The sequence below is a fragment of the Alosa alosa genome, chromosome 14, assembly GCF_017589495.1.
Source record: "Alosa alosa isolate M-15738 ecotype Scorff River chromosome 14, AALO_Geno_1.1, whole genome shotgun sequence".
NCBI classification, from domain to species: domain Eukaryota; kingdom Metazoa; phylum Chordata; class Actinopteri; order Clupeiformes; family Clupeidae; genus Alosa; species Alosa alosa.
Window position 1 is genome coordinate 6,800,861 of NC_063202.1, and position 25,673 is coordinate 6,826,533.

The 25,673-nt window shown below is 46.3% G+C and overlaps 1 protein-coding gene and 1 long non-coding RNA gene across 2 annotated transcripts in view; both read right to left on the minus strand.

Moving 5' to 3' along the window:
- Positions 1 to 1,280: 1,280 nt before the first annotated feature.
- On the minus strand, positions 1,281 to 3,291 carry LOC125307176. Its single transcript, XR_007195664.1, has 3 exons — positions 3,144 to 3,291; positions 2,081 to 2,513; positions 1,281 to 1,622 (listed from the first exon to the last, which is right to left on the minus strand). It is a non-coding gene; the product is annotated as an uncharacterized LOC125307176 (long non-coding RNA).
- An 859-nt stretch (positions 3,292 to 4,150) lies between these two features.
- The window catches only part of chd9 (chromodomain helicase DNA binding protein 9), a 99,594-nt gene continuing 78,071 nt past the window's right edge, over positions 4,151 to 25,673 (minus strand). The window contains 15 exon segments of the mRNA XM_048262989.1: positions 4,151 to 8,764; positions 9,803 to 9,907; positions 10,130 to 10,267; positions 10,505 to 10,750; positions 11,093 to 11,235; positions 11,835 to 12,012; positions 13,432 to 13,725; positions 14,227 to 14,393; positions 14,737 to 15,753; positions 17,441 to 17,646; positions 19,813 to 20,056; positions 20,324 to 20,372; positions 22,237 to 22,294; positions 24,031 to 24,148; positions 25,316 to 25,419. Coding sequence (XP_048118946.1) covers positions 7,622 to 8,764; positions 9,803 to 9,907; positions 10,130 to 10,267; positions 10,505 to 10,750; positions 11,093 to 11,235; positions 11,835 to 12,012; positions 13,432 to 13,725; positions 14,227 to 14,393; positions 14,737 to 15,753; positions 17,441 to 17,646; positions 19,813 to 20,056; positions 20,324 to 20,372; positions 22,237 to 22,294; positions 24,031 to 24,148; positions 25,316 to 25,419 — 4,210 coding nt within the window. The 3' untranslated portion in view covers positions 4,151 to 7,621.

Consider the following 25,673-nt stretch of genomic DNA (forward strand, 5'->3'; position numbering starts at 1 on the left):
ATGGTATTAGAGACTCAGTGCTTATGTCCCAGCTGGCCTATAATTAGGCTCAAATAGCTGATATGTGATGGTGGACTATAACATCACATCTTGCTTATTGCATATTTAAGAGGTAGAGGACAATGGTTTTGTAGGCATGTGCATGAACCAAGAGCACTGTTGCAAGTATCATCCTAGTCATTAATACATTTAGGCTACAGAAGTGACTAGCTAGTCATCACTGGCCTATTGCATGGTCGACTTCCCAATTAAATAATGTCATTTTTGAACACTGCGGTCTCTGGCACAGACTCAACTATGAGATAAGCCGGCTACTACAACCCTTTCTGGAGGACGCCGAGTCGAGTGCTATAGCCTGTCAAGTTAATCTCCAGCAAACCGGATGCTCAGTCATATTGAATACAGTGCTATCAATCTGATGACATTTTTCAGTTCAATTGTCTTTGACAACAATTAAGCACAACGTCAATCATTGTGCTTGCATGGTTTTAAAACTGCAGAGCAAGTCATCAATCCCACTGTCATTAAAACATCAATGTCTTGTCTCAGACAAATACAACCGAGAAGATAATTGGCATTTGTGAATGCATATTAATTAACTGATAATGAGATGATAGAGCGGCTCCTCTCCGCAGGTGCGGGTACTCTAATCAATCGCAGGAGAAAATCGGGTAAAAACGTGGTTCTTTTATCCCGCATCTGAAATTAAAAAGCTATTTAGTTCTACATTTTCCAACAAAGTGCTTTTCATTTATCTTCTGAAACACATTATTCAATCACACTTTCCATTTGTATAATGGTAATATTTTCATGTAATTTCCCGCTGCCTCTCTGATGGGTGATTGTGATATGGCTTTGTGAAATGGCTATTCCCCTCCAGCTCACTTCACTCGGCGGTAATAAACTTAAAACATATATTTCAGATTAAATGTTTTCCAGCAAATGGAGCGGATCTGGAACGCCCCCTCCGAAACATGCGAAGCACGCTTTTGCCCCCCGGTGGCCACTACAATTATTACACCATGTGCGCGACACCTGGTGGTATATTAAAGAATAGCGAGTTAATTGCTGGTCATGTTCGCAGTGGCCAGTGTCCAATCGCGTCAGTGTTCAAAAGCATACACTGCGACCCTGCCATAATTGCTCACTGTTGGGAGTCCAGTCACATTTGCGTCAAGACTCAAGCTCAGCAAAGTTTAAACTATAAATATTATAGTCTAGGAGCTGCTAAACCAACATTAAAATGTTAATCCTCGAAGGATTTAAGAGAGTCATGAAAATTGTGTTTTAATAACAGCATTTAATTTCTTATATAAAAAACAGATGAACCTGTACATTACTCAAGTAACTATTCTGAAAAAGGCTTAACATTGCATGGCTGTCACTGAAGACGTTTTTGGGACATTTCTACAGTATGATTCTTACAGTGGTGACATATTAAAGGAATTATAATATACACAGGCCTACTGGCTGTCTAATTTTTAACCAATGGCTAAATGCCCATTGTTGAGGTGGTTTTGCTGCACCCTTCTGAAAAGGAAGCCGACAATAGACGACCAGTCACACTTGTTTCTTCCGCAGTGTCACCACATCAACATCACTCAGGGCAACCTGCATAGAAACTGCCACCAACAAATATGAGATTTGTGTAAATACACTGTCGTGAACATGTACAAAATTAAGACATTAATTAATACCCAAACACAGATAAAAAAAAATCATCTTGAGCCCTAGGCTGAAATAGGTAAATGTAGTTGCACTAGTTTGCAGCACTGAATCAAAACACAATACCACCTCTGAGTGTGGTGGCACAAAGTTGTCAGTATTAAAACAATTAAATCAGCTTTATGATTTAGCCTACAGAACACACTCATATAAACATGACTTGCAAGGAAATGTCTACACCTCATGACAATATTTCTTTTATTCTTAACATCTATAAAACTATCTTTTGGCATTTACATACGGACATCTATTTATTTGCTACTTTACTGACATAAAGCTTAATGAAGAGGTAGAACTGATGCTAATGAATAGTGACTTGGATGAATGGTCCCTGATGAGAATGATGACTCCTAACCTGTGGGCTGTGGGCCAGCCCAGGCCACTGGCTAACGTCCGGTCAACTAGATTCCTCCCCAGCATCCTCCTTGGCTGCTTCAACTACTGTTGGCTCCGAGTCATCCGGGGTCGAGTCCTCCTTGCTCGAGTTGGCTGAGCTCGGCCTCTCCTCGGGCTTCTTGGCCGGGTCCACAGCCTGGGCCCCACGGCTTGAGTTGCAGCCCATTCTCTGGCACACCTTGTTCAGCTTCTGGTCTGGCAAAGCACTGGCGGCACTTCAGCAGGGATATGGTGTTTGTGTAAGTGTGTGTGTGTGTGTAGTGTGGTGTTAATGAAAGAGGGGACGAGGCTAACCTTAGCCTAAATACCGACGACTTGTTGGTGTAGCAGGTGCCCTGTGGTTTCTATGGAAACCACAGGGACTTCCTGTTGGACCCACAGTGAGTAAGCACCTGTGTATGTGTGTGTGTGTGTGTGTGTGTGTGTGTGTGTTTGTATGTGGGAGAGAGAGAGGGGGCAGAAAGGGAGAGAGAGATCAGAGATTTTTTCCTCTTTGGTTTCAGTTTACAAGTCTTTGTTAGCGGAGGCTCTTAAGTTCTTATTGTGGTCTGCCTGCCAAGCAACAAGAGTTGAGATTTAACTCTGTGGCATGTTAAGGCACTGTTTGAGATAAAAGAGTCCGAAGATTGTTTGTCAGTCACTTAACAGTCATGGCAACTCATAATCCTGTGAAGACAGTGACACAAGGTCATCACAAGGTCACCACCTCTTAAGGGTCATACACATACCTATGCTCTTTTTTCTCTTTTGACACAGGCTAGCAGGGCAACCAGTTAGGAAACACTTCAAAGACAGTCTAATGACGAGGAGATCATTAGAAAAACATCATTGGAACATACATTGCTGACAACCCAGATCTGCTCTCATTTGGTCATACATGATAGCACTGTTTATGATTGTAGGTCAGATCACAGCCTAGACTTTATGCTTAATGCCATAAGCATTTTTGTGCGTCTACATTTTATGCCTTTATCCTGCCTGCACTCTATATATACTGGCCACCATTAAATGAGGTCACTTACTGTAATCCACTGAAATGCATGGCTGTGGTAGCATACAGTCTGTAAGTGATGCACCCCTGGAGATGTACATAAACAGGCTGTTGCCTAGCAACTACACATACAACTATACAATGACCTTCAGGACAGTTTTACATCAAACAGGAACCGATTCCCATCCCCCACACCTTAAGATACACACAAATGAACACACACACACACGCATACGAGGGAGAGAAAGAGAGCAAGAGAGAGAGAGAGAGGGAGATGAAAGCAATGTCACTGCAGAGGACACAAACTGTTCAAAGGATTAATAATTCACCACATTGGTTCCTCTGAGGTGGAGTGCTGAGGAAATATTTGATTCCTCATTCAGAGGGAGGCCGTGCTGAGCAGAGGGCCGGGTCAGGTCATGCTTCCCCTGAGCCAGTGTGTGCTGCCCTGGCTGGGTGACACCGACCCCCCCCACCCCCCACCCCCCATGTACAAAATCAAAAAGCACTTTTAACAGGGAAGTCAAAAGGAAATGAAAATGCACACGCCAGGCGTCTTGACTGGAATCTCTGTCCACTGGAGAGAGGAAACGCCAAAACAAATAAATAAATATGTGACCATCATCATCTGAGGCTGCGACTCTCAAGACAGGACATGATGTAATAGTACACGACACATGTTGAACAAGGTGCTTATGGGATCATGCAGCTGATCATTTCTGCCAGCACAACTCAAGACCAATCAAGCCTTTACCTAAGGTAATAAAATTCATGGTCCCAGTGATAAATGTAGTTACCTACAAGGACACACCTACAATAGTGTTTATTTGCTATTCAAGTTATTCATTCAGTTACCCTTGCCACTGTGCAAATACAGGTACTTATGACCCCATACATTTGAGGAAATGCACAGGTATATTCTTGCTTAAAATATGAAATTATTCTTTCTTCTGAAAAGAAACTACAAACTGCAAATCTGAAGACGTAGTTTACTGTAGCGACCAAAAGAAAAAGAAAATTAATGGCCAGAGACAGATGTCATGGATAGTCAGAGTATGTTTAATAAAAATAATTAAACCTCAATTTCCTCTATAGAACTTCATAGAAAGTAATTCAATAAATTACAAATGACTTCTTAAGACGTTTTTCTTCCACTACATAAAGCATTATTTGACTACATAGACCACAATTTGCAAATATTGCAACTGTCCAAGAACATAAACAGGAAAAAAGAAGACTTGAAAAATGACTTTAAAAGGATATCTGTAAGCATAAAGCAAAACATGAAATAAAAATAAAAAGGCAATAGTCTATTCGCCATTTCGCTGTCTACTCAGTATAAATGACGAAGTCAATTAAACTCAATGTAGTGTAGTAGTGTAGTAGAGTAGTTTCGCGCTTTATGTTTGCATGTTGGTCGTCAGTTCCCTGTCGCAGTTTCATCTGCATCATATCAGTTCAGCACTTGCAATGTGTGAGTCATTGAGAGACATTAACATTACATACTACCTGAAATATCATTAATAAAATAATAATAATAATAATAATAATAATAATACAAAAAAAAACAACATAAAAGTGTATTTTCAACCTTAAGTCATACTCATCACTTTGTCCATTGTCTACCGTGATGAGTAGTCTGTTCTCAGAGATCTGAGCGCTCTCTGTTTTCCCAACACGGGGCTCAGAAGTGAGAACCTGACAAAACCAAATGAACAAAGTCAATTTCAAGGTAGCACGTGCACAGGAGGAAGCAGCAATGACTGGGCACTAGCTACAAATGACAAATCAAACACACCAAAACAGAACAAAACAAAACTGGACATGGTGGCTGCTTTTTAGATTCCCGAATGCAAAAAAAAACCTGTGCGTTTGGGGCCTGTCTAGTGGAAGAGACAGAGCCAATCTTTTGTACCTGTCTATGCACAGGGGTACTGGACATCTCTATGTGTCCACGTCTGAATACATTATGTGGGGCTCTAGGAGTCGGCTGCCCCAGACACATCAGCCATAGATACTGTGGTTCTTTAGTGGTTGACTTCTGTCAATGACCGAAAGACTTGTAAGGTACCGTGCCAAAAACAGACTTTGTTTACAGCAATACAGCATAATGTGGGGGTCAGGGTGCCTCGACAGCAGCAATTAACCACAAAATAAAAACATCTTGGGACATTCTTTGTGGGGCCACCATTTTGGGAATTTGCCGTAAAATATCAGCGAGCACTGTACCATTTCTCACTTGTGTGCCTAACAGTCCAAAGCTCAATTAAGTGTGTGTGCGGTTTCTGAACAGTGATACTTATACTCCAAACGTCCTCAGAAAAGGCTGAGTAGCGATTCCAGTGTGTATGTCCTCATAAAGGTTGAAGTGACCGATGACGATACAAAAGGAGGCCAGAGAGAGAGAGAGAGAGAGAGAGAGAGAGAGAGATAGGAGAGCACCCCTCCGTTCTTTCTGTTTTTCAGTATTCAGTAATGACGTGAACTCCCCTTCGACTCGAGAGGTATGGAGTAAGGACACTTCTATATCCATCTGCTGTATGTGGTGCTCACAAGTGGATGGGCAGCGAAGACGTTAACGTGAAGGGACAGAAGATGAAGACGTATCGATACCCCTTGGCCAGTAACTAACACCCACCCCATAGCCAAACGGATCGTTCACCAAATGGAAGTCGGATCGAAAACTACAATACAATTAGTCCGCCACTGCTCCTCCAATAGAGCTAAGAGGCAGCATCTCCACTGACTAAGCTGGCAAGAACAGGCTTGTATCTAGTCAACACCAAAAGCTGTAGGTGAGATATTAAGCAATGCTTCAAACTTTTAAGGAGTGGTGATATCCACGTTACAGTTAACAGCAAGCTAACAAAGGCAGATAGAAAGAGTTGATGTCGACCACACGCCCTCACTCACTGTACTGGTGGAACACTGGAGGAATACTTCTAAACTGAGGGGCGCGTGCCACGACAAGAGCATCCTACGATGGCAATAATCACCAGGTCAAAACGGCTCTCGTATTCTTCCAAGATCAAATACCTTCTCCTGCTCATTCCTATTCTTCCTCAGATCTACAGATCAACAACACATTCCCAATCAGTCAGTACATTTTCCAGATGGGAGCACTGAGGAAGTACTACACAGCTAATCACTTGTGATATGATGCTTCTGCCATGCTGAAACAAAGAGGTCAGACAGACAAAATACTTTGTGCTCACAGCAATCACATCAGACAGGACAGGGTGAAAGCTCTCTAGCACGCTTTAGAAAGTGACAGAACACAACACGAGAGGTTCTATTCATCCAGCACATTAACACTCACAAACGCCTGCAGAACCACACAAGCAGACCAAATGCAGAGAGAAGGGTTAAGGGCCAGAATAAAGAGACATAGCAGAGTGCCCCCGTAACCGAAGACCACTTCTCCTGGGTTTGACCCATAGTCTGCCTTTGGTGCTCGGGTACCACAAACCAATCATACAACTTAACACAGAGGGCAAGAAACAGTGATGAGTTGTGCAACTAAATAGGCCTGCTGTTTTAAAAGACCTGATAGGAGGTGAAGGGAGAGAAAACAATGTTTTTTTTTTCCAGATCTGGATCAGGAGTATGTATGTGTAAGTGAGTGCGTGAATGCAAGAAACTGTGATCAATGTGTAGAGCAAGGCCTGCTCCCAAGGCTACTTGATACTTTAGTTGATGCAAAGACAAGAAGCTGTTTCCATTTTTTTTATAACAGGATAAGAGAGAAGAGTGGGAGTAGGAGAGAAAGTGAGCGTCTGACAGGAAGTGTGTGTGTGTGTGTGTGTGTGAGAGAGAGATGAAGAGAGAGAGAGAGTGTGACTCCTCCTCAGTGGAAGATGTGTGGTGGGTGAGAGAGGAAAACAGGTTGAAGGAGGTGAAAAGTCTACAGCTTCAGTGACATTCATTAGCTGCCCGAGTTATTGCTGACGTTTTCCAAAGTATGTTCTGCAAAGTAGAAGTGTCAAGGATCCTGTAAAAGTATTTACAAATGAAACCAAAAAATAGTTCAAGTCCACCCTTCCCCACACACTCAAAATATATTAATAGTACAGCTCAACAGGAGCAGTAATGTATTTCCTCTTTTTTTTTAATAAAATTAAATCCCAACATAATTAATACAATAATGCCTCTGCCTTTTAGTTGATTTCTTTTTTTTTCTTCTTGCTCGTTGCAATTGTACATCATTGTGTAATACAAGTTCACAAAGTCCATAAATCTACTAAAGTTCGACATGCAAAATGTCTTTTTCAAAACAAGATTGTACCTAAACAAACGCTGAAATTTAATTTCAGTTTCTTTAATCTTGGTTCTCTAAGGCTTTGTCTTAATTACACAACACTTTTTCTCTCGATTTAATATTTACAAAAGGGGAAAGAAAAGAAAAAATCACAACATAAGTGCAGGGTAAATCATATATATGTGTATATATGTATACATTTCTAAGGAATATATAAATATATATGTGTATGTATATATATTTATAAAGGCTCAGTCTTCATCGCTCGAGTCAGAATCGTCAGATGATGAGGAGGAGCTGTCCGACTCTCCAGAGGAAGAGGACTCGACCTTCCCCGAGCCCTCGGGACCACTGTTCTCCTTCTGCTCCGCTGCCTCCTCCTCGTCATCCTGCTCCTCCTCCTCCTCCTCCTCCTCGCCCCCGTCTTCCGAGCGGGCGGTAAGAGGCGGCGTGGGTTGTGCGACAGAGGCGGCAGCGGGCGCATGGGCAGAGGTGGCGGTTGTAGCGGCCGACGAGACGCTGGGGGAGGTGACCGTGGAGGTGGCGTGGTCAGTGTTTGCTGTGCTCTGGCTCTGCTGCGCTGCAGAGGGCAGGTTAAGGCCTGGGGTGAGGAGCATCCCTGGGTAGAGCATACTGGAGAGGAGGAGAGGGTTGAGGGCCAGAGGGTGACCGGAGGCGGCCGCCGCTGCAGCAGCAGAAGCACTCAGTGGGCTGGAGCTGCAGGTGGAGGTGGCGGAGGAGGCGGAGGTGGCGGTGGCGGCGGAGGACGAACTGGGCGTCGCGGAACTCTCCGAGATGGCCACCTCTGTCCTTTCAGCTTTGGTGTCGGAGGAGGGCGGCGGCTGTGAGGAAGCCGCTGCGTCGGCCGCCGAGTTCTTACTGCCCTTGCTGCCCTTGCTGCTGCTCTTCCGCGTGGTGTCCTCTGGTGCTGATGCTGTCGCCATGGCGGCGGTCGCTGCGGCCGCCATCGTTGCAGCTCCTGCTCCTCCGTCCTGTGCCTTCCCCAGCAGGCCGCTCATGCCCAGCAGGTTGGGCAGCCCCGCCATGCCCGAGAGCATCATGGGAAACATGGCGGCCAGGTTGGTGGCGTCGCCGGCGGGCAGGCCCATGAGGCCCGCGGTCAGCTGCAGCGACTGGAGGCTCTGCAGGTTCTGTTGGAGGTTCTGCTGGAACAGCTGCAGGCTGGGCAGGTCCAGGCCCGACAGCAGGCCGTTGGCCAGCAGCGGGTTCAGGCCCATGGCGGCGGCCGAGGCTGCCGCTGCTGCGGAGGCGTTGGCGCCGGCCGAGGCTGCCTTCGCCAGGGCGTTTTTGGGCCGCCGGCCGCGCCGGCTCACCTCCTCCGGAACGATGGGTCCAGTCAGGATCCGGTCAAACATGCTTTCAGGTAGGTAGCCCTTCAAGGGAGAGAAACAGAGATGATTTGACTTTCATTATTACACGGCTCTTCAGAGTGCTGCAGAAAGTTCCATTCATATGAATGGGGCTTCCCAACGTTCGGAGGTCTGTTAAATCTATACATCACCGGCAAAGTATATAATCACCACTGTCAATGGCAATGGGTTTTGTGCTTCTAAATAAACATCTTTCATTGCCACTCCGCAAGAAGCCCGTTCGCTTCTTGCAATGGAATTTCAGCCAGTAACACGTTGAAAGTAAGCTAGTTACATGTTGCCACGCAACACCTGAAAGTGTCAAGTTCTATCTGTGTGGCAAACTATTTATTTTGACAGCGGAAGACACAAAAAGGTAGCAAAATCATTTTTAAAGTCCCATTGTGTTAAGTGTCTTTTCTCATTTTGGTAAGTAGCCGCATAATAAGCGGGATAATGTTTTGTCCGCCGGTAATTATCAGAAAATAAGTCCCTTCAGGTCGGGGTTCTGTTCTCCCTGTCGGGACTTATTTTCTGATAATTAACGGCGGACAATACATTATCCCTTACATATCATATTGTCCATGAACTAGTCATATAGGTCAACTGCAGTGGTTACATGGGCTCAGTGGCTGGGCCCCATGCAGTATGATGAGCAATCAGTCATTGCAAGCGCCTCTTGATTGATTAATCACCACTATGTGGATACTGTTTTTAGAATTGATTTAGATTAAGTGTTAGTTAGTATAATTTGTATTTTAGTATATTTAGTATAGTCTTTATCTTCTACTGTCCTTATTGCTTAGTTGTGTTTTTTTATATTATATACTTTTAATTATTTTTTCTGCTGTTAGTGAATGTGTGTGTGTGTTGTCTGTATGCTACTGAGACCTTGAATTTCCCCTGGGGATCAATAAAGTATCTATCTATCTATCTATCTATCTATCATATAAGTGGGAGAAGCGCTCTCTCTGAGAGGTAAACGTGATGGCAAATGGCTTGTGGTGGTCACATCAGAACACTAGTAGTATAGAGCCTGGACAAATATATAAAATAACTCACCGACTGCTTGACCACGTCGGCCCACTCGGGTGGAACACCATATTCCGGGTGCTCCTGAAGGAACCGGCACAGATCCTTCAGAGGAGGGGCAAAGGCACCACCAATCTGAGCACAGAGCAGCACATACAGTAGGTCAGACACACACACACACACACACAGAATCAATTAACACCAGTGCCTCATTGACACATACAAGAGTACAGTAGTCTCCAACACACACACACACACACACACACACACAGAATCAACGAACACCAGTGCCTCATTGACACATACAAGAGTACAGTAGTCTCCAACACACACACACACACACGCGCGCTTCTTCACCTTGCGTGCATTTCTCCGGTTGATGATCTGCACTCTCTCTTCGCCTGTCAGGCTGTTGACGTCGATCTTGTTGGGGTTCCGGCACCGATGCCTCTTCTGCTTGGGCCTGCCGTCTTGGAACTGCATCTTATTCACCCCCTGCCAACACAAACCATCTCCCTTAGCCATGTGCACTCAACACTCCACACTGGGGAGGACCATCCACCACACTCCACACGCTGATGCAGAATCCCATTCAAAATACTTCCTCACATGCCAGGATGTTTTTACCAAACTGGTACCAAAGAAACCGAGCGAACGGAATGGTAATAGGGAGGGATAGAGAAGGTCAAAAAGGAGGAGGAAGATGAAGGTCGGGGAAGAAGGGGAACTCACGGGGATGAAGGCTCCCACGTCCGCGACGAAGCCTGGGTGCTCTTTGAGCCACTGGTCCAGGTCTTTCCTCTTGGGCGCGTCGTCTCCGGCCAGCCGGGTTCCGTCCTTCAGGTGGATGACGGGCACCCGGCACTCGGCGTCCTGCGGGCCCTGAGCCTGAGGGCTGAAGCCCTGCTGCTGCTGCTGCTGACCAGCAGGGGGCACTGGCACACTGGCCTGGCCACTGCCAACCCAACCTGGAGGGACCTGGAGGGAGGGAAGGGGAGGGGAGTGAGATGAGGGTACACACACACACACACACACACACACAATGCATACAAACATACACACACACACAAACAAACACACACACACACACACACACACACACACACACACACACACACAATGCATACAAACACACACACACCCAATGCAAACAAACATACATACACACACACACACAATCATGCATACAAACAAACACACACAGGAATACACACACACACACACACAGTGAGCAGAGGTATCAGGGCCATGGGTGGGGTGGGGGTAAAGGGCATGGGTGAGGTGCTGATGAGGAGGTTTGAGATGCGACAGGTTCCTCACCCGCTGCTCAGGCATGGCTGGCGCTCGGCTCCTGTTCAGGAACAGCAGGTCCAGGCCCTCCACGTTCTTCCTCCGCCCGCGTCGCCGCTTCACCACAGGCTGGCCATCCAGCACGCCGTTCAGTCTCATCTGACCTGCCAGCGCTGGGGAGAGGGGGGCACACATGAGTCACACTCACTCCCACAAACACACATATCATATTCTCACATATAGGTTTTTACATACACATTTACATAAATACCTAATGCCCTAATATACAGTCTATTTTCAAACATACACGTGCACTCTGACACGCACAATTGAAGCAATTCTAAAGCGTGAGGTAAGAGAATATTCTCAAAATGAAAACCCTGGGTGTTTGGTGCCACCTGCTGGCCATTGAAGGAATAAACTTTAGCCTCCATCTAGCATGCAGTGTTTGGCAGCTCCAAAGGAAAGCCACTCAGCTTCTCAGGTCCACATTCATCTAATCCAATCCTCTAGAGAGCTTGTATGTGGCCTTGACCTATTGTGGACTGTGAAACTTTTGACAAACTAAACTAAATCAAGGGATATTCACTACAGTGACAGGGTGACAGTTCAGTATCTTCTCTTGCCTCAATCCTGAGCTCTCATACTGTCTTATTTATTTTTAACAAATAGATAGATAGATAGATAGATAAATAAATAAATAAATAAATCAATCAAAGTTTAAAAGGATCAATGCTGAAAATAACTGTCGTTTGTGGTGCAGTGTGCATACCTTGTGGATAGGGGGCGCTGGGGGTCTTGGTGAAGTCGGTGAGGCTGGTGTCCGAGGCACTCTGGAGCTCCTGGAGCCGGGCCAGGTACTGCTGCTGTGCCAGGGGCCCCTCATCGCCCTCCAGGGGCCTCTTCAGGTGTAGGCCAGCCTTCTGGAAGGTCAGCTTCAGACCGCCCTCCTGCTGCAGGGAGAGAGAGCACACGTGTCAATCATGTGTTTACACACACACACACACACACACACACACACACACACACACACACACACACACACACACACACACACACACACACACACACACCACACAGTGGGGCAAAAGAAAACAAAGCACTCCTCTCCGAGACAAAACAGCAGGAGAGACATACAGCTTAACAAAATGAAACAGAACTGGGTCGGATATCTACCAAGTGCGGTCGTGCTACAAGCAGTATTGTCATTTTATATTTAGCATCCTTTTATAACTGCCCCTGTTAAACAAGATGCTAAAAGTATTACAGTGCATTACGATGCCTTTAGGAGGGCAACTCCAGAATGGCACAGTAAAAATGAGAACTGAACTGAAGATGAGAGAGCTGTGGTCTGAAAGCATTCTGCTGATGCTAACTGTGATATTGGGCGTCTGCATCTAATGAATACGTTTGGCTGCCTTAATGGGCTTAAAAAGGTACAAACACACACACAGAGGAGTGGCATCCTGAGGTGGGTGGGTCTCTAATCTGGGGGCTTTCTGAGGTCAGGGAAGGGGGGGGGTTCCTAAACCGCTGCCGCAGGCCTTTCAAAGCAAGTCACTCAGCAAGCCAGAGCGAGCAATGGGCGGTGCGGAGGAGTTGCGTTAGCCAGCGCGAGGTTAACAGCTTCTCAGACAGCCACGTGGCACCGCCGATATGGGCTCACTAGCAGCAAGAAATGGAACAAGCAGCTGTTTGGACAGGAGAAAAAACAACAACAGAAACAACAGCACTATGGCTGGCAAAGCTTCAGTGAGTACACCCATACTGAGCAGCGGCCAGAGAGAGAGAGAGAGAGAAAAGAGAGAGAGAGAGTGTGTGTGTGAGAGAGTGAGCGTGTGAGAGAGAGTGAGTGTGTGAGAGAGAGAGAGAGTGCGTGTGAGAGAGAGAGAGAGTGTGTGAGAGAGAGAGAGAGTGTGTGAGAGAAAGTGAGAGAGAGAGAGAGTGTGTGAAAGAGTGAGAGAAAGAGAGAGAGTTTATGAGTTTACGGGAGCCCATCTCTGTGGGATTAAAGGCTCGTTGGAGTGCTGCTGCTGCGTTGGCCAGGCCGTGCGATGCAACTGCACTTTTTTAGGTGTAGATTTATGGGCCGGAGCAGCCTGTTTACAGTCAGTGGGTGGAGGGAACCAGGGAATGGCGGAGGTGCTCGTAAATTACAGTGCTGTCGACAGCCGTTTGCAGGACAGACTTAAAAACACACACACACACACACACACACAGAAAAAAAACAGTGCTGAACGCCGCAGTTAGCAGTCATGTCCTAAGGGAGATGGGCTTGGCGAAGCGTAGGGAGAGAGAGGGGGGTGGGGTGAGGGGAGGGGAGGGGAGGGGTGCGGTGGAGTGGAGAAGGGTGGTTGAGATGAACATACGTTATTCATTTTCACTGAGAACTCCTTGTCTGCAACATGCTTGGTCACCTTTGACCCTTGCGGGGAGGCCGCGGGGTCCTCGGCGGCGGCGGCGGGGAGGAGGCCAGGGGCAGAGAGGGCGCCGCTAACTGCCGACGATGCGGAGACCGACGCCACCTGGTGGTTGTCTAGCAGCTTGGTGGTGTAGAATGAGGCCACGGCGGAGCCGGGCTCGTAGGAGCGCCGCGTGCCGGGCCACTTCCCCTTCAGCACGGCCTGACAGATGCTGTCCAAGCGGTTGATCATCACACGGTCCTGCGGACGAGAGCACGCGTCACGGAAGAGATAAGGAAAAAGGCCAAGAGACTAAGTATAAGTATAAATAAGTATATATACTCTTTTGATCCCGTGAGGGAAATTTGGTCTCTGCATTTATCCCAATCCGTGAACTAGTGAAACACACTCAGCACACAGTGATCACGGAAGAGATGAGAAAAAAGGCCAAAAGAACACAGGACAATATAACATATGAAGAGCATTTTGAGTTTGTGTTTGATTTTCAGAAGTGAAATATCTCTACAGGAGAATCTACCCGAGCAAAACAATCCACAATGGAACACTGCTAGAGGTCACCATGGAAGGGATAATATAAAGTCCGCGGGTCAGTATCGGAAAATAAACCCCACAAGGACAAGCAAGCCTTGTGAGAGTGTGTTCTACTGAGTCTGTGTACGTGTGTGTGTGTGTGTGTGTGTGTGTGTGTGTGTGTGTGTGTGTGTGTGTGTGTGTGTGTGTGTGTGTGTGTGTTTGAGTTACCTTAGGCCAGTAGGAGGCAGCTAGCATGTATCCTCCTCCCTGGAAGGGGTTGGGGGGGTGTGTGATGCCGTTCTCCGTCACGCTGTTCTCCTGTGTCTCGTCCTGAGTGGTGCTGTGTGATGCCACGCTGTCCTCGTCGAAGCCCTTCACAGTGGCCACTGCTGATGCTACAACACACACACACACACACACACACACACGGCCATTAACACCTCCTACACGTATCCCTAAGCACATGAAAGCTCTTAACACTTATCTGCCAATATCATCATCAGTCAAGCACACACATTTTTAGCAGCTCAGCACTGGAAAAAGCAGTCGGTCAAAATGACCACAAATCAATAAACCAAAAGTGCTAATCATTACAAAGCACTTTTCTAAGTGAAGTTATAAAGCATTACATGATTCTCTTAACATGTGCTGCTTTACAAGCCCCTCTAGAGGCCACTGAGATGGACGCAACAGGGCAGCAAAGACTAGACTGGACTGGGCTGGAAAGTCTGGACTCACTGCTCTTCTGTCCGTCCTCTGCCTCGCTGCCACTGTCCTCCGAGGAAGATGAGGATGAGGATGATGAGGAGGACGATCCTGAGGAGCAAGAGGACGAGGAGGAAGATGAGCTGGAGCCTGAGTGTGAGGACGAGGAGGACGAGGAGGAGGAAGAGGAGGATGAACGTGATGAAGAGCTGGAGGAAGAGTCGGAGTCGGAGCCCGACGGCCGCCGAGCGGCGGCGCCAGCGCTACTGCGCTCCTTCTTCTTGGACTTCTTCTGCTTGCGTCCGGCCGGGTTGGGGGTCAGCGGCTTGGTGCGGGCAGCCACCATGCGCTTCTCACTCTCCTCCCCTTTCACAATGACTGGCTTCACGTCCGTTTGCTCCTCCCCAGTGCCAGGCGTCGGGGGGCCCGCGAGGGGAACCGCAGAGAGAGCCCACTTCTCGTCCGGCGCGGCAGACGCGGACGCCCTCGACCGGGCCTCCTCCTCCTCCTCCCCGGCGTCCAAGCCCATCTCCTGCTCCTCCTCCTTCACCGCGAGGGCGCTATCTTCAGGTCTCTGCGAGACCGAGGCCGCCAGGGGTGACTGTGCCGTGGCGGCGGCAAGAGCGGCAGCAGGAGCCGCGGCCAGGTAGTGTGCGGGCAGCAGCGGTGGCGGGGTGCGCGTGTGCACCTGGGCCTGGGCGAGGGCATGCGAGTGGGCGGCCGACTGACCCGGCGGCACCAGCTGGCCCTTGTTCTGGCTGTAGTTGCGCTGGGCAGCCATGAAGGAGAGCTCGGGGTCGCGCAGGATGTGGTAGTCGGTGCGGCTGACGCCGTGCTTGGCGGCGCCCAGCAACAGGTCGCGGTCGTGCAGGCCCGTCTCCCACCACACGGGCAGGTCCGGGCCCGGCTGGCACAGTGCCAGCCGCTCGTACAGCAGCAAGTGACGCAGCACCTGCTCGCGCACCTGACGCAGCAGCTCCACACGGTACAGCGTGCGTGACGCCCTCTCCTCCGTGATAGGCTGGATGGACAGAGATGGGTCCACTGCGTCTGAGAGACACACGGAGAGAGAAGTGATAATTAACACATTCTGGCTGCTGAGAGTGCTCAATGAAAAGACAAGGCGCTTCAAAAGCAAAATGCAGTGCTTTAATCCCTAGTTACTGCTCGTGACCACCCGTGCACCAGATGCATGCAAGATCTGAATTATCTAGATTAATTGATTGTCATAAAACCACTATAGTTTCGAACACATTGATGGCTGTTTTCACCGAGTTGCTCCATGGGCGTAGATTTGCGTGGGGTCTGAAGGACGTGTCCACACCAATATCAAATAATGACTGAAATGTCCCCACCAATATTCAGGTTGAAACGGGGGGAAGACGCGCCTCATGCGGTACACAAAAGGTTAAATAATTTCCCACTTCAGTACCGTCACCCAAAAAATACGTCTTTGAGACAGGTCTGTTTTTTGATTGGCTTAGTTCCCTGTAGCCTATGCTGTCAATTAGAAGTTTTTGGCACACTTGGCTGCAAAATTCTTAGCTCTATAATCTTTGCTTGGCTGTCGATTCGAGGATGTCGGGCAACAAAAGAAAGTGAGATCAGAAGCTATTTCAAGAAACAAAGTGTAGGCCTTAGTCACAATATTATACACTAGTTCAAGGCATAAAAATGCCAGAAACTTCGTTTTTTGGTAAAGATTTAGTTGACAGTGCTATATATTCTTAAATGGACGTTGGAATCAACCAAATACCAGCTAGTTTAGCTATATCGCGCTAGCAGATTTGTGTACTATGACAATGGAAAGGAAATACATGCTTTTAACCAGCAATGCTATAAATGTTTGCTAAAATAAATGTAAATGGCACGAGGATATCAGTAAACACAAATGCATTTCTATGGGCTTGACGTGCTGGACATGAATGCAAAACATTGTTTCCAATCGTTTTCTCACTAATAATGGCAATTGATCTGTTACTCAGATGACAGAAAAAGCAACCAGGCCGCTCTCTCTATCAGACAGCGGTGGTGCGGCAGGGTCACTCGCAGCAGGTGAACTTCAATAAGGACATGGTGTTTTTTTTAGTGTTAGCTAGTTATAGACCTAGTAAATACTACTGGTCTTCTTCGAGATTTTAGTCGTGCTGTGTCACTGCTCATGACATCAATATTTTCTTTATAAAGTGACGGAGGAACCCCGGCCAGCTTTTTGCTCAGATAGGGGAGATTCAGGGTACATTGGTACATTGTCGGTACATTGTACATGGTGTTTTGACTAAATGTTTTGTAAATGTTGACTGAGTTTTCACAGACCAGATGAGCAGGAATAGTCAGGAGCAGAACATACAGTCCATAACATGTTCTCTGTGTGAGGTGCAGTGAAAATAGATCCCTGAGTGCTGCCAAAGTTCTGACCTGTCCAAGTACTGTGTCCTCTCCTGAACCCTGCACCACAGGCACCCCGGAGCTCTGACCATCATGGTCTAATCCCCAAGACCAGCAGGAGCGGGCAGCTCACGTTTCAACCCCCCTCCCTGTCCCCCAATTAGCTCACCTCCATCAGATGATGGGAGTTAGAAGCGGAAGGTCCAGAAAGCAAAGATAGAACATACGGAGCTTTGCGGAAACAAATGTAGGAAGTGTATGAAATGATGACTTGAGGCTTGATGCTACAGGCCAGCAAATGTGTGTTTCTGAGTTTGTGTGTGTGTGTGTGTTTGTGTAAGATCTTTACCTCCTTCTTTGGGCGGTAGCCGGCACACTCTGCGGCACATGGTGGTGAAGGCGCACAGGTACTTCTGCAGGCTCTCGTCCGTCTTCTTGTGCAGGCGCGCCATGGCCCGGAACTTGGTCCAGTCGAAGCGGCCCAGGTCCGGGTCAAACACCACGCCGAACGTGGAAACCACACGGTAGAAGTCGGCCTCTTCTCGCCTGGTCCACCTAGGATGACGAATATATGGGCAGGTAAGAGGAGCACTTGGACAACAGTGACTTGCCGGCAAACTTGTGTAGACTCTATGCTATATGCAGCCTAATAAAACTTGGCTCAGACAAAAGCAGGAGTTTGGTGGGGAATGTGGAATGGCAAAACCTTGAAATGTGACCTACAGCTCTGGAAAGAATTAAGAAATCACAGCACATTTTTCTGGTGTCATCCTACAGTTGCTGAGTGACATTCAAATGAGTTGACGGTCATATTCAAATTTTCAGTGGTCTCTTAATTTTGAATATGACCCGTCAACTCATTCGAATGTCACTCAGCAGCCGTAGGACGACATCAAAAAATGTGCAGTGGTCTCTTAATTGTTTCCAGAGCTGTATGTTTTCCGCTATGTTACTCTGAAACAGACAGCGCTGTTGCAAGATGAACTTAGCAGAGCATTCGAACCTGGATGTACTCTGATGGATACAGCAGCACCTGCACACTGTTGCAGAGAGAGATAAAAGCATGGCGCTAATTGGGCAGAGTCAGACAGATGCTAACTACCAAACAATCCCTGTAGACCAGGGGTTCTCAAAGTTTTGATTGGTGAGGGCCAATTCAGGAACACAACATTGAACTGAGGGCCACCAAAGGGGCGGGGGGAGAAAAAGAAAAAAAAAACTGGAAAAAAATCCCATTTGTAACATTTTAATGAGCAGGTTGCATCTCTACAGTTTATATTTACTGCATTAAACACATTTTAATTCATAACTGAGGCTAAAAAACGTAATATTAAGTTTTTCCTTCCCATGCGTTGAGTGCCAAAAACGTATTATTAAGTTTTTAGCTTTTTTTTTTTTAATTACGAAACTAGACACTCTAACACACCTTATATGTGATTTGGGGAACTCTGTGATGAATGGAAATGAAATATATGACGATCGAAAACTCATGAAAACGCAAGATCTGGACATTTTATCTGGACGTTTGATCTTAACTCGGCTTTTGATGGTTGCCGCTTTGTTTCGAATCAGTCACTGATTAGCACCAGGTCAAAATCAGGTCATTTATTTTCGTAACACTTCTCAGGTCATACAGTAAAAGACGCAATGTCTCCATTTCTAGAAAAAAAAACAGGGATTTTGATGAAAACTAGCCACTGTTTAGCTTGGGATTTCTCAGGAACAGAGGCGTGTAGAAATACACGGTTTGCACCCACTGAGAGCTTAAAGTCTCACCTTTCAAACGAGCCATTGTATGTGTTCATAGCTATACCACAGAATATGCTGTGGCTGTACAAAAATCATCAACAATGGTCTAGATTGCTGGCACTCTAGGACAAAGCGTCCGAAAACAGCTTGGCATTCAATGAGTTAAGAAAAATTGCAATGCACACACAATCCCTGGGGTTCTCTACCCTCAACAGACAAATTTGGGATATAACAGTTCTGGTTGCAGTCCATTTCAAGTACAAACTTATTTAGAACAAACAGTCTCAGTGTGCCTTGCTTCTTATCAGCATAGGCCTTATTCAGGGCCAATTCCAGCTACCAAAGCACCACAAGAAAAACCTGACGACCACGAAACACCACTAAACGGAGATTCATTCTTTTCAAAGCACACAGTACAGTTGTACAGTTTTACAGATGTTATCAGATGTTATCGCGGGCCGCCAGAAATGTTTCCGCGGGCCGCACTTTGAGAACCTATGCTGTAGACTAAATGTGTCAACAAGATTGCAATGCAAGATGGCAAAATTGCTGCCAAAACACTTCTAGAACTAAGAATAAAGATACTTCTTCTGTTGTTCTAAACAACTGAATTGGTTGACACGTAGGCTAATTGTAGCTTGTCAGTTTTAAAATGCCAAAGCCTCATCCCTTCAAACTGACTATTAAATTGTTGATCAGACAGTGTGATTTTGAGCTTCTAAAAACAGAATGAGTTCACTTCAATATCCAAAACCTATGCCTCGGTGGACTTTTTTTATGCTTCGTCCTAGTTTAAGACAATCCTCCCGTTTCCATCGCCCAAATTTCCTATGTCATTCACCCAAGCACATATGTAACCCATATCCATCACTGTTGGAGTAGCCTGTGGATTTAAGCCACAGTCCTGATGCTGCTGCTGCAGGCCTGTGCAGCTCAACACCAGGCCTGTGCAGAGGACTGTGACATGCCTACCTCTGCTGCCTCTCGATCTTGGCGGCCATCTTGGGGTTGAAGGTGAGGGTGTCGTTGAGTGTGGCGGGCAGCGGGCACAGCGGCGTGGGCATCAGGGACTGCTGGCTCTGGTGGATGTGCAGGATCTGGCGGCTCTTGGTGAAACGCTGCGAGGCCGTGATGAGGCGCCGCAGACGGGCCGTCAGGGCTGAGGACGACGGCCAGTACGCGCCCGTGCTCCCGCCCTCCGGGGCAGAGCTGCCTTCTGAGGGAGAACGCACGCACACACACACACACACACACAGCAAATCGATTATCTCCGAGTGAAGTTACCCTTACCCAGAGTACAACCACATAACATCACAGTTTTATGAGTTCACACTCAGAACTATATGATTTGGTTGAATACAAATTCCAAAAACATATAAAAAAAAAAAAAAAAAAAAAAAAAAGGTAAGACTAAACCAAGGCATGAGAGAGAGAGAGAGAGACATAGAGAGAAAGTCAAAGACAATAACAACCAGTAACTTACCTCCACCTGTGTCTGTGATAACCAGGTCTCCAGGAGAGGAGGCATCATCCTGTAGGAAGAAGAATGATTACGTCACTGAGCTGACCACAGCTTAAGCACAACCCCCTGCCCCCTCTGGTACAGCTTACTCAGACAGAGTCCCTTCTCCCAGAGACACCTACTCCCTGCACACAGACCTGGGGCTCTGGGCTCAGCTAAGACGGGATTATGTCAGCGTGCAGGGCTTTGCATGCTATACTGATAAAAGCCCCGCCGCAGGCCGACCTGTAGGCAGGAGACGTCCCGTGCCCTGGATGTCTGTGTGTGTGCATGTGTGTTACTGTGCATGTGTGTCTGGGTGTGTGTATGTGTGTGTGTGTGTGTGTGTGTACACATATGTGTTTAAACACATATAGGTGTGAGTCAGCGTGTGTATGTGTGTACTGTATGTAGGGATGTAACGATTACGGTATAATGATAAACCGTGATAAAAATGTTGACGATAACAATTACCATTTTCTTTTGAAATATCATAATTATCACGGTTGATTACCACGGTGTTGAAACCGTGTGTTTAATCCTTCCCAGCTTCATCCGAGCCTGCTTTTGACATACAGTAGGCCTGGTACAATAAAGCAAAATTGGTACCCAACTGATTCTGTTGTCTAATTGATGGTTTTAACTGCTATTTGGATTAGGCTACAACTGATTTTAAAAGGCGGAACATTTTCACCGCAAAACTTGCACTGCATCATTTAGCCACTCTGCGTCTTTTTATGTTCGTGTCCACATTAAATCCATTCCACTCACGTTATCAGAAGAACACAGTAGCCTAAAGTTTTATTTCAAACACTTAATTTGGTCTCACTCAGGGTAGGAATTTCACGGCAGCCACGTCGTTGCCCCTTGCCCTTTGGAAATCAGAGGTTTACAGGTGGCCTTGGTGCCCTTCTTTCAATATTCTGCTTTGCGTCCTACTATTTAGCCTATGGCCTGTCAAAATATTCACAGCGCAAATTAATTTAGTCTTTTACGCAGTGGAGAAAGTGACAGCGCAAGAAAGAAAGTGCGTCTAAATTCACCCATTCTTCTCAGTTGAACTACTCGCGAAGTAGCCTACTCATCACACAGACATCACAAGTATCACATGAAAGAGCTTTTTCTCAGCTTTTAAACGATGTTAGCCGCAAATCGCTGTGGTGAGAAAAGTAAATCATATAATTCAATTTAACCATAAATTCTACTGAAGGTTTTGCGTCCATCTCCCTACTTATTCCTCTCGGTGCAATACTTCACGAACCTTTCGTTTAACACATGACAAACCATATATCAGAATAAACAGCAGACCTTACGAAACACAAAGGTGTAAAGCAGTCCCCTGTACAGTTAGCCGTTACAGAGTAATCCAGTTTTAAATTTGCAGTAAATTTCGACATGCATGGATGTCTCCAAATTTGGGCTTTACGTTTTACAATGTGTTTAAATTGTTCCACATGATTTCATAACGGGCCAAATACAAAACAAATATTGCCTAGATATCGGTAAATCAGAGGACAGCTGACTAAGAGTTTGTGAAAGTATATCACAAAATGCTAAGCATCTAGGCTATTTGAGTTTCTTAAAGCTGAACTGTGCTTAAATTGTTCAATACATGATTTCATAACAAGCCAAATATAAAATAAATGTTAAATATAGCCTAGATATCTGTAAATATTAGATGATCAGATGATTTGCAGTTCTATGTAATATGTCATCCCTAACTGTATGTATGTGTGTGTGTGTGAGAGTGTACTGTAACTGTGTGTGTTTGTGTGTGTGTGAGAGAGAGAGAGAGTGTACTGTAAATATGTGAGTGTGTACTGTAAATGTTTGTGTGTGTGTGTGTGTGTGTCTCTTATCAGTGCATCCCCCTCCCCCTTGTTCCCTGGCCTCACCTCCATATCGTCCTTCATCAAGGCCGGGGCAGGCTTGTACTCGGGGTCATCCACATCCCTGCACACACACAGATAGCACACGGCCGTCAGGAGCCACTCAAGGTGACGGGCGAGACGCCCGCACACACGCACACACACACACACACACACACACACACACACACACACACACACACACACACACACACACACACACACACACACACACACACACACACACACACACACACACACACGTTCAAAACCAACATGATCCAACACACACACACATGTTCAAAACCAACATGATCCAACACATCACACATGGGGTTCTTCGTCATCACAAAAGGTTTGGCAACTGCTAATGTAACCAACTTCCAACTAACCACAATCACATCTTCTGTGTGTCACTATTCCACTCATTATACACCTTATGTAGATTATTATTATATGTTAATTGTAACTATCTGGAGAGGCATAGCCTAGAAATCTAGACGCGCCCCTAGCGCTAATTACATTTACTGCCAGGGCTAGTCTAGCAACTCTCCGTTGGCTTGTGAGCTCCAGAAATCGAAACTTAATCAGGACATTGAAATCGTGTATAGAGTCGTTTGGTGGGCTTAACATAATGATTGATGGCAGAGTTGCAACGGTTTGGCTTGAATTCCCTGCTACTTGAAAACAAATATCCTATTGCGTCCTATTGCGTGCAGAGGGAATTTGAAAGACAACTGATTATCCCGCCCCTCGGACTGAGCACTGCGAACGGTGAGTGCCCAGACCCTACATTTTAATGGCTAGGAGAGGCAACTAATAAGATACATTTTTTACTGGCATGTGTTCTGCATGGCAAATGCATTCTAGCCATCAATCAACCATCAATCTTGTACATGATCTATAAAGCTGATGTGATATGCAATAATAAATAAAATAAAAAACAATAGACACAGCATAGCATGTCAACACAGATACTCTCAGTAACACATCATAGTACATCAACACAGATACTCTCAGTAACACATCATAGTACATCAACACAGATACTCTCAATAACACAGCATAGTACATCAACACAGATCCTCTCAATAACACAGCATAGTAAGTGTGCTACCGGCTCTTTCATCTCCCCCATATAAAAGAACAAAGAGAGTCAAAGGCACTGTGGTCTTGTGTGGATAATGTGCAACACCTCATTTAATGAATAATTGAAATTCCCTTATATCACAAAAAAATGAGACCACCCAGTGGTATCACAGCAAGTTCATTCTATCCGCTTCCGGAAGCTCTTTGGAACTGCTACAATACTGAATGGCTGTAACCCTATTACCTCAACCTGTTCTTGCACTGACATAGGTTTTTTTTATAGTTTTTTATATTACGTTGTCTACATTATACTTTACTCTCCTATTTGTCCATATTATTTATGCTGGTCTCTAGACCTTATTATTGCACTGTTGCACTGTTGGACTAATGTTGGACTACTTTTTGCACCATCACCATGACACTCACTCTCTTGAGCACCTTACCATGCACACATAACTAAAGGACTACTGTTGGACTACTTTTTGCACCTTCACCATGACACTCACTCTCTTGAGCACCTCACCATGCACGCAGAACTACAGGCCCTGTCACTACAAGCGTCTCATGCTTGATCACCCTCAAGCACACTGGATTTTTTACATTTAATTTATATAGTATATTTAGTATTTAGTTTTGTTATGTATGTATGTATGTATGTATGTATCGGCACCCCCAGAGAGAGGGGGGGGGGGCTCTGTGACAGCAGTGAAGATGTCCATGAAGATGTCCTACCCGTCCATGAAGTCGTTGCCTCTCTGCTCGGCGGCGATAGCCTTCTCGTCCGGCCGGCCCACGCGCTCTAGGAAGCAGAGAGCTGCGTCTGCCCGGATGGTGTTGTACTTCTCATAACCTGCAGGCGGGGAGGGGACACACACACACACAACACACAGCCGCACAGGTTACAGCTTAGTCAAACGGAGACGAGCGCTCATTTCTAGAGGAAGGAGGGGAAGCACGGTTTCAGCCCACGGGCACTGATGCAAGCTGCTGATTCTCCCACATGCCACACAACAATATTACACAGAATGGGCCTCTGTGGTTGTTGCGGATTAAGTGGCATCCACAACTTACACAGACCTGAAATAAAGATAACAAGTGGAAAACGCAATTTCCTTTTTCTTTATTTTTTCTCCTTTAATTATTCTTCTTTTTATTTCCTTCTCTGTTGTATTCTATAGCTAGTCTCTACTGTGTGGGTGTACTTTTCTTAAAATGGGAAAGTTTTTAGCTTCAAAGGTAAATACCATTCTTAGGCTACGTTTATACGGTGACGATGAAAAGGGAAGACGCAGAAGTGGCGTCTCGCCTTCATTTTTTTATTCGCGTTTAGACGAGCATTCTCAGGGGGAAATCTTTGTTCATATGAAGACGCAAGAGTATGTGATATTCGATTGGATATGCATTCCAGACCGCTGGGTGGTGGTGTGATAGAACCCCGGCACGTCACGGCGCAGACATTCTAATTTGACAGTTTAGCCAGAGAGGTAATCAAGGATCTTTGGTTTAGCCGTTTAGGCGGAGGCATAACCCGGTCGTCTTCAAAACTCTACACTCTGGAAGGAGTCTTCAGATTTGTGCGTCTTCAAGCCCCGATGGCGGGGTCGCCGTGTAAACGAAAGGCACTTGTGATAAAATATTTTGTCGTCTTCCTTCGCAATCGTTCTCGTATAAACGGCCCCTTAGACTGCACAGGGTTTTCACACGAGATCTGTGCCTATATAAAATAGACAGCACTGATTCTCTGACGGCTCCAACACACAGTTGCGGTAGCTATGAAATGACTAAGTACAGCCGTAATTTGATTGGCTGGTGCCTTCTGTTATTGTCCGTCAGTACAGCAAAAGTTGAACTTTTCGACGCGAGCGACTGGAGCAACGCGACGCAACGGACCCACAATTCAGTTCGGCAACGGATGACGTAAGCCCATGTAAAGTGGACGGGATGCATCTCCAGCACTGACCCGCACGCAGCTGTGTGTAGGAGCCGTGAGGCTGGAGCCTCCGCTATGATAACGTACCGTGCTTGAAGACTCCAAGCAGCAGACACTTATCGGCGTCTTGGTCCCACCAGAGAGCTGGGAGCTCTGCGCTGTCAGGATCTGGCACACGAATCTGGATTGCACTGTGAGAAGAACACACACACACACACACACACCAAATCAAACCCTGATTCACAACAGCCTGTAAACACAAACTCTCATAAGACTAACAGTCAACACACATCATGCTCCCCCTGTTGACCACAACATTTACTGGTTGCAATTCAGCAATGACCAGCAGGTGGAGCAGTGACGAGCTTTCACTTTCTCTGTGCTGAGACAGCATGGTTCATCTGCCTGGAGGAGCAACACACAATGGGATCTCATTTCATGCCCA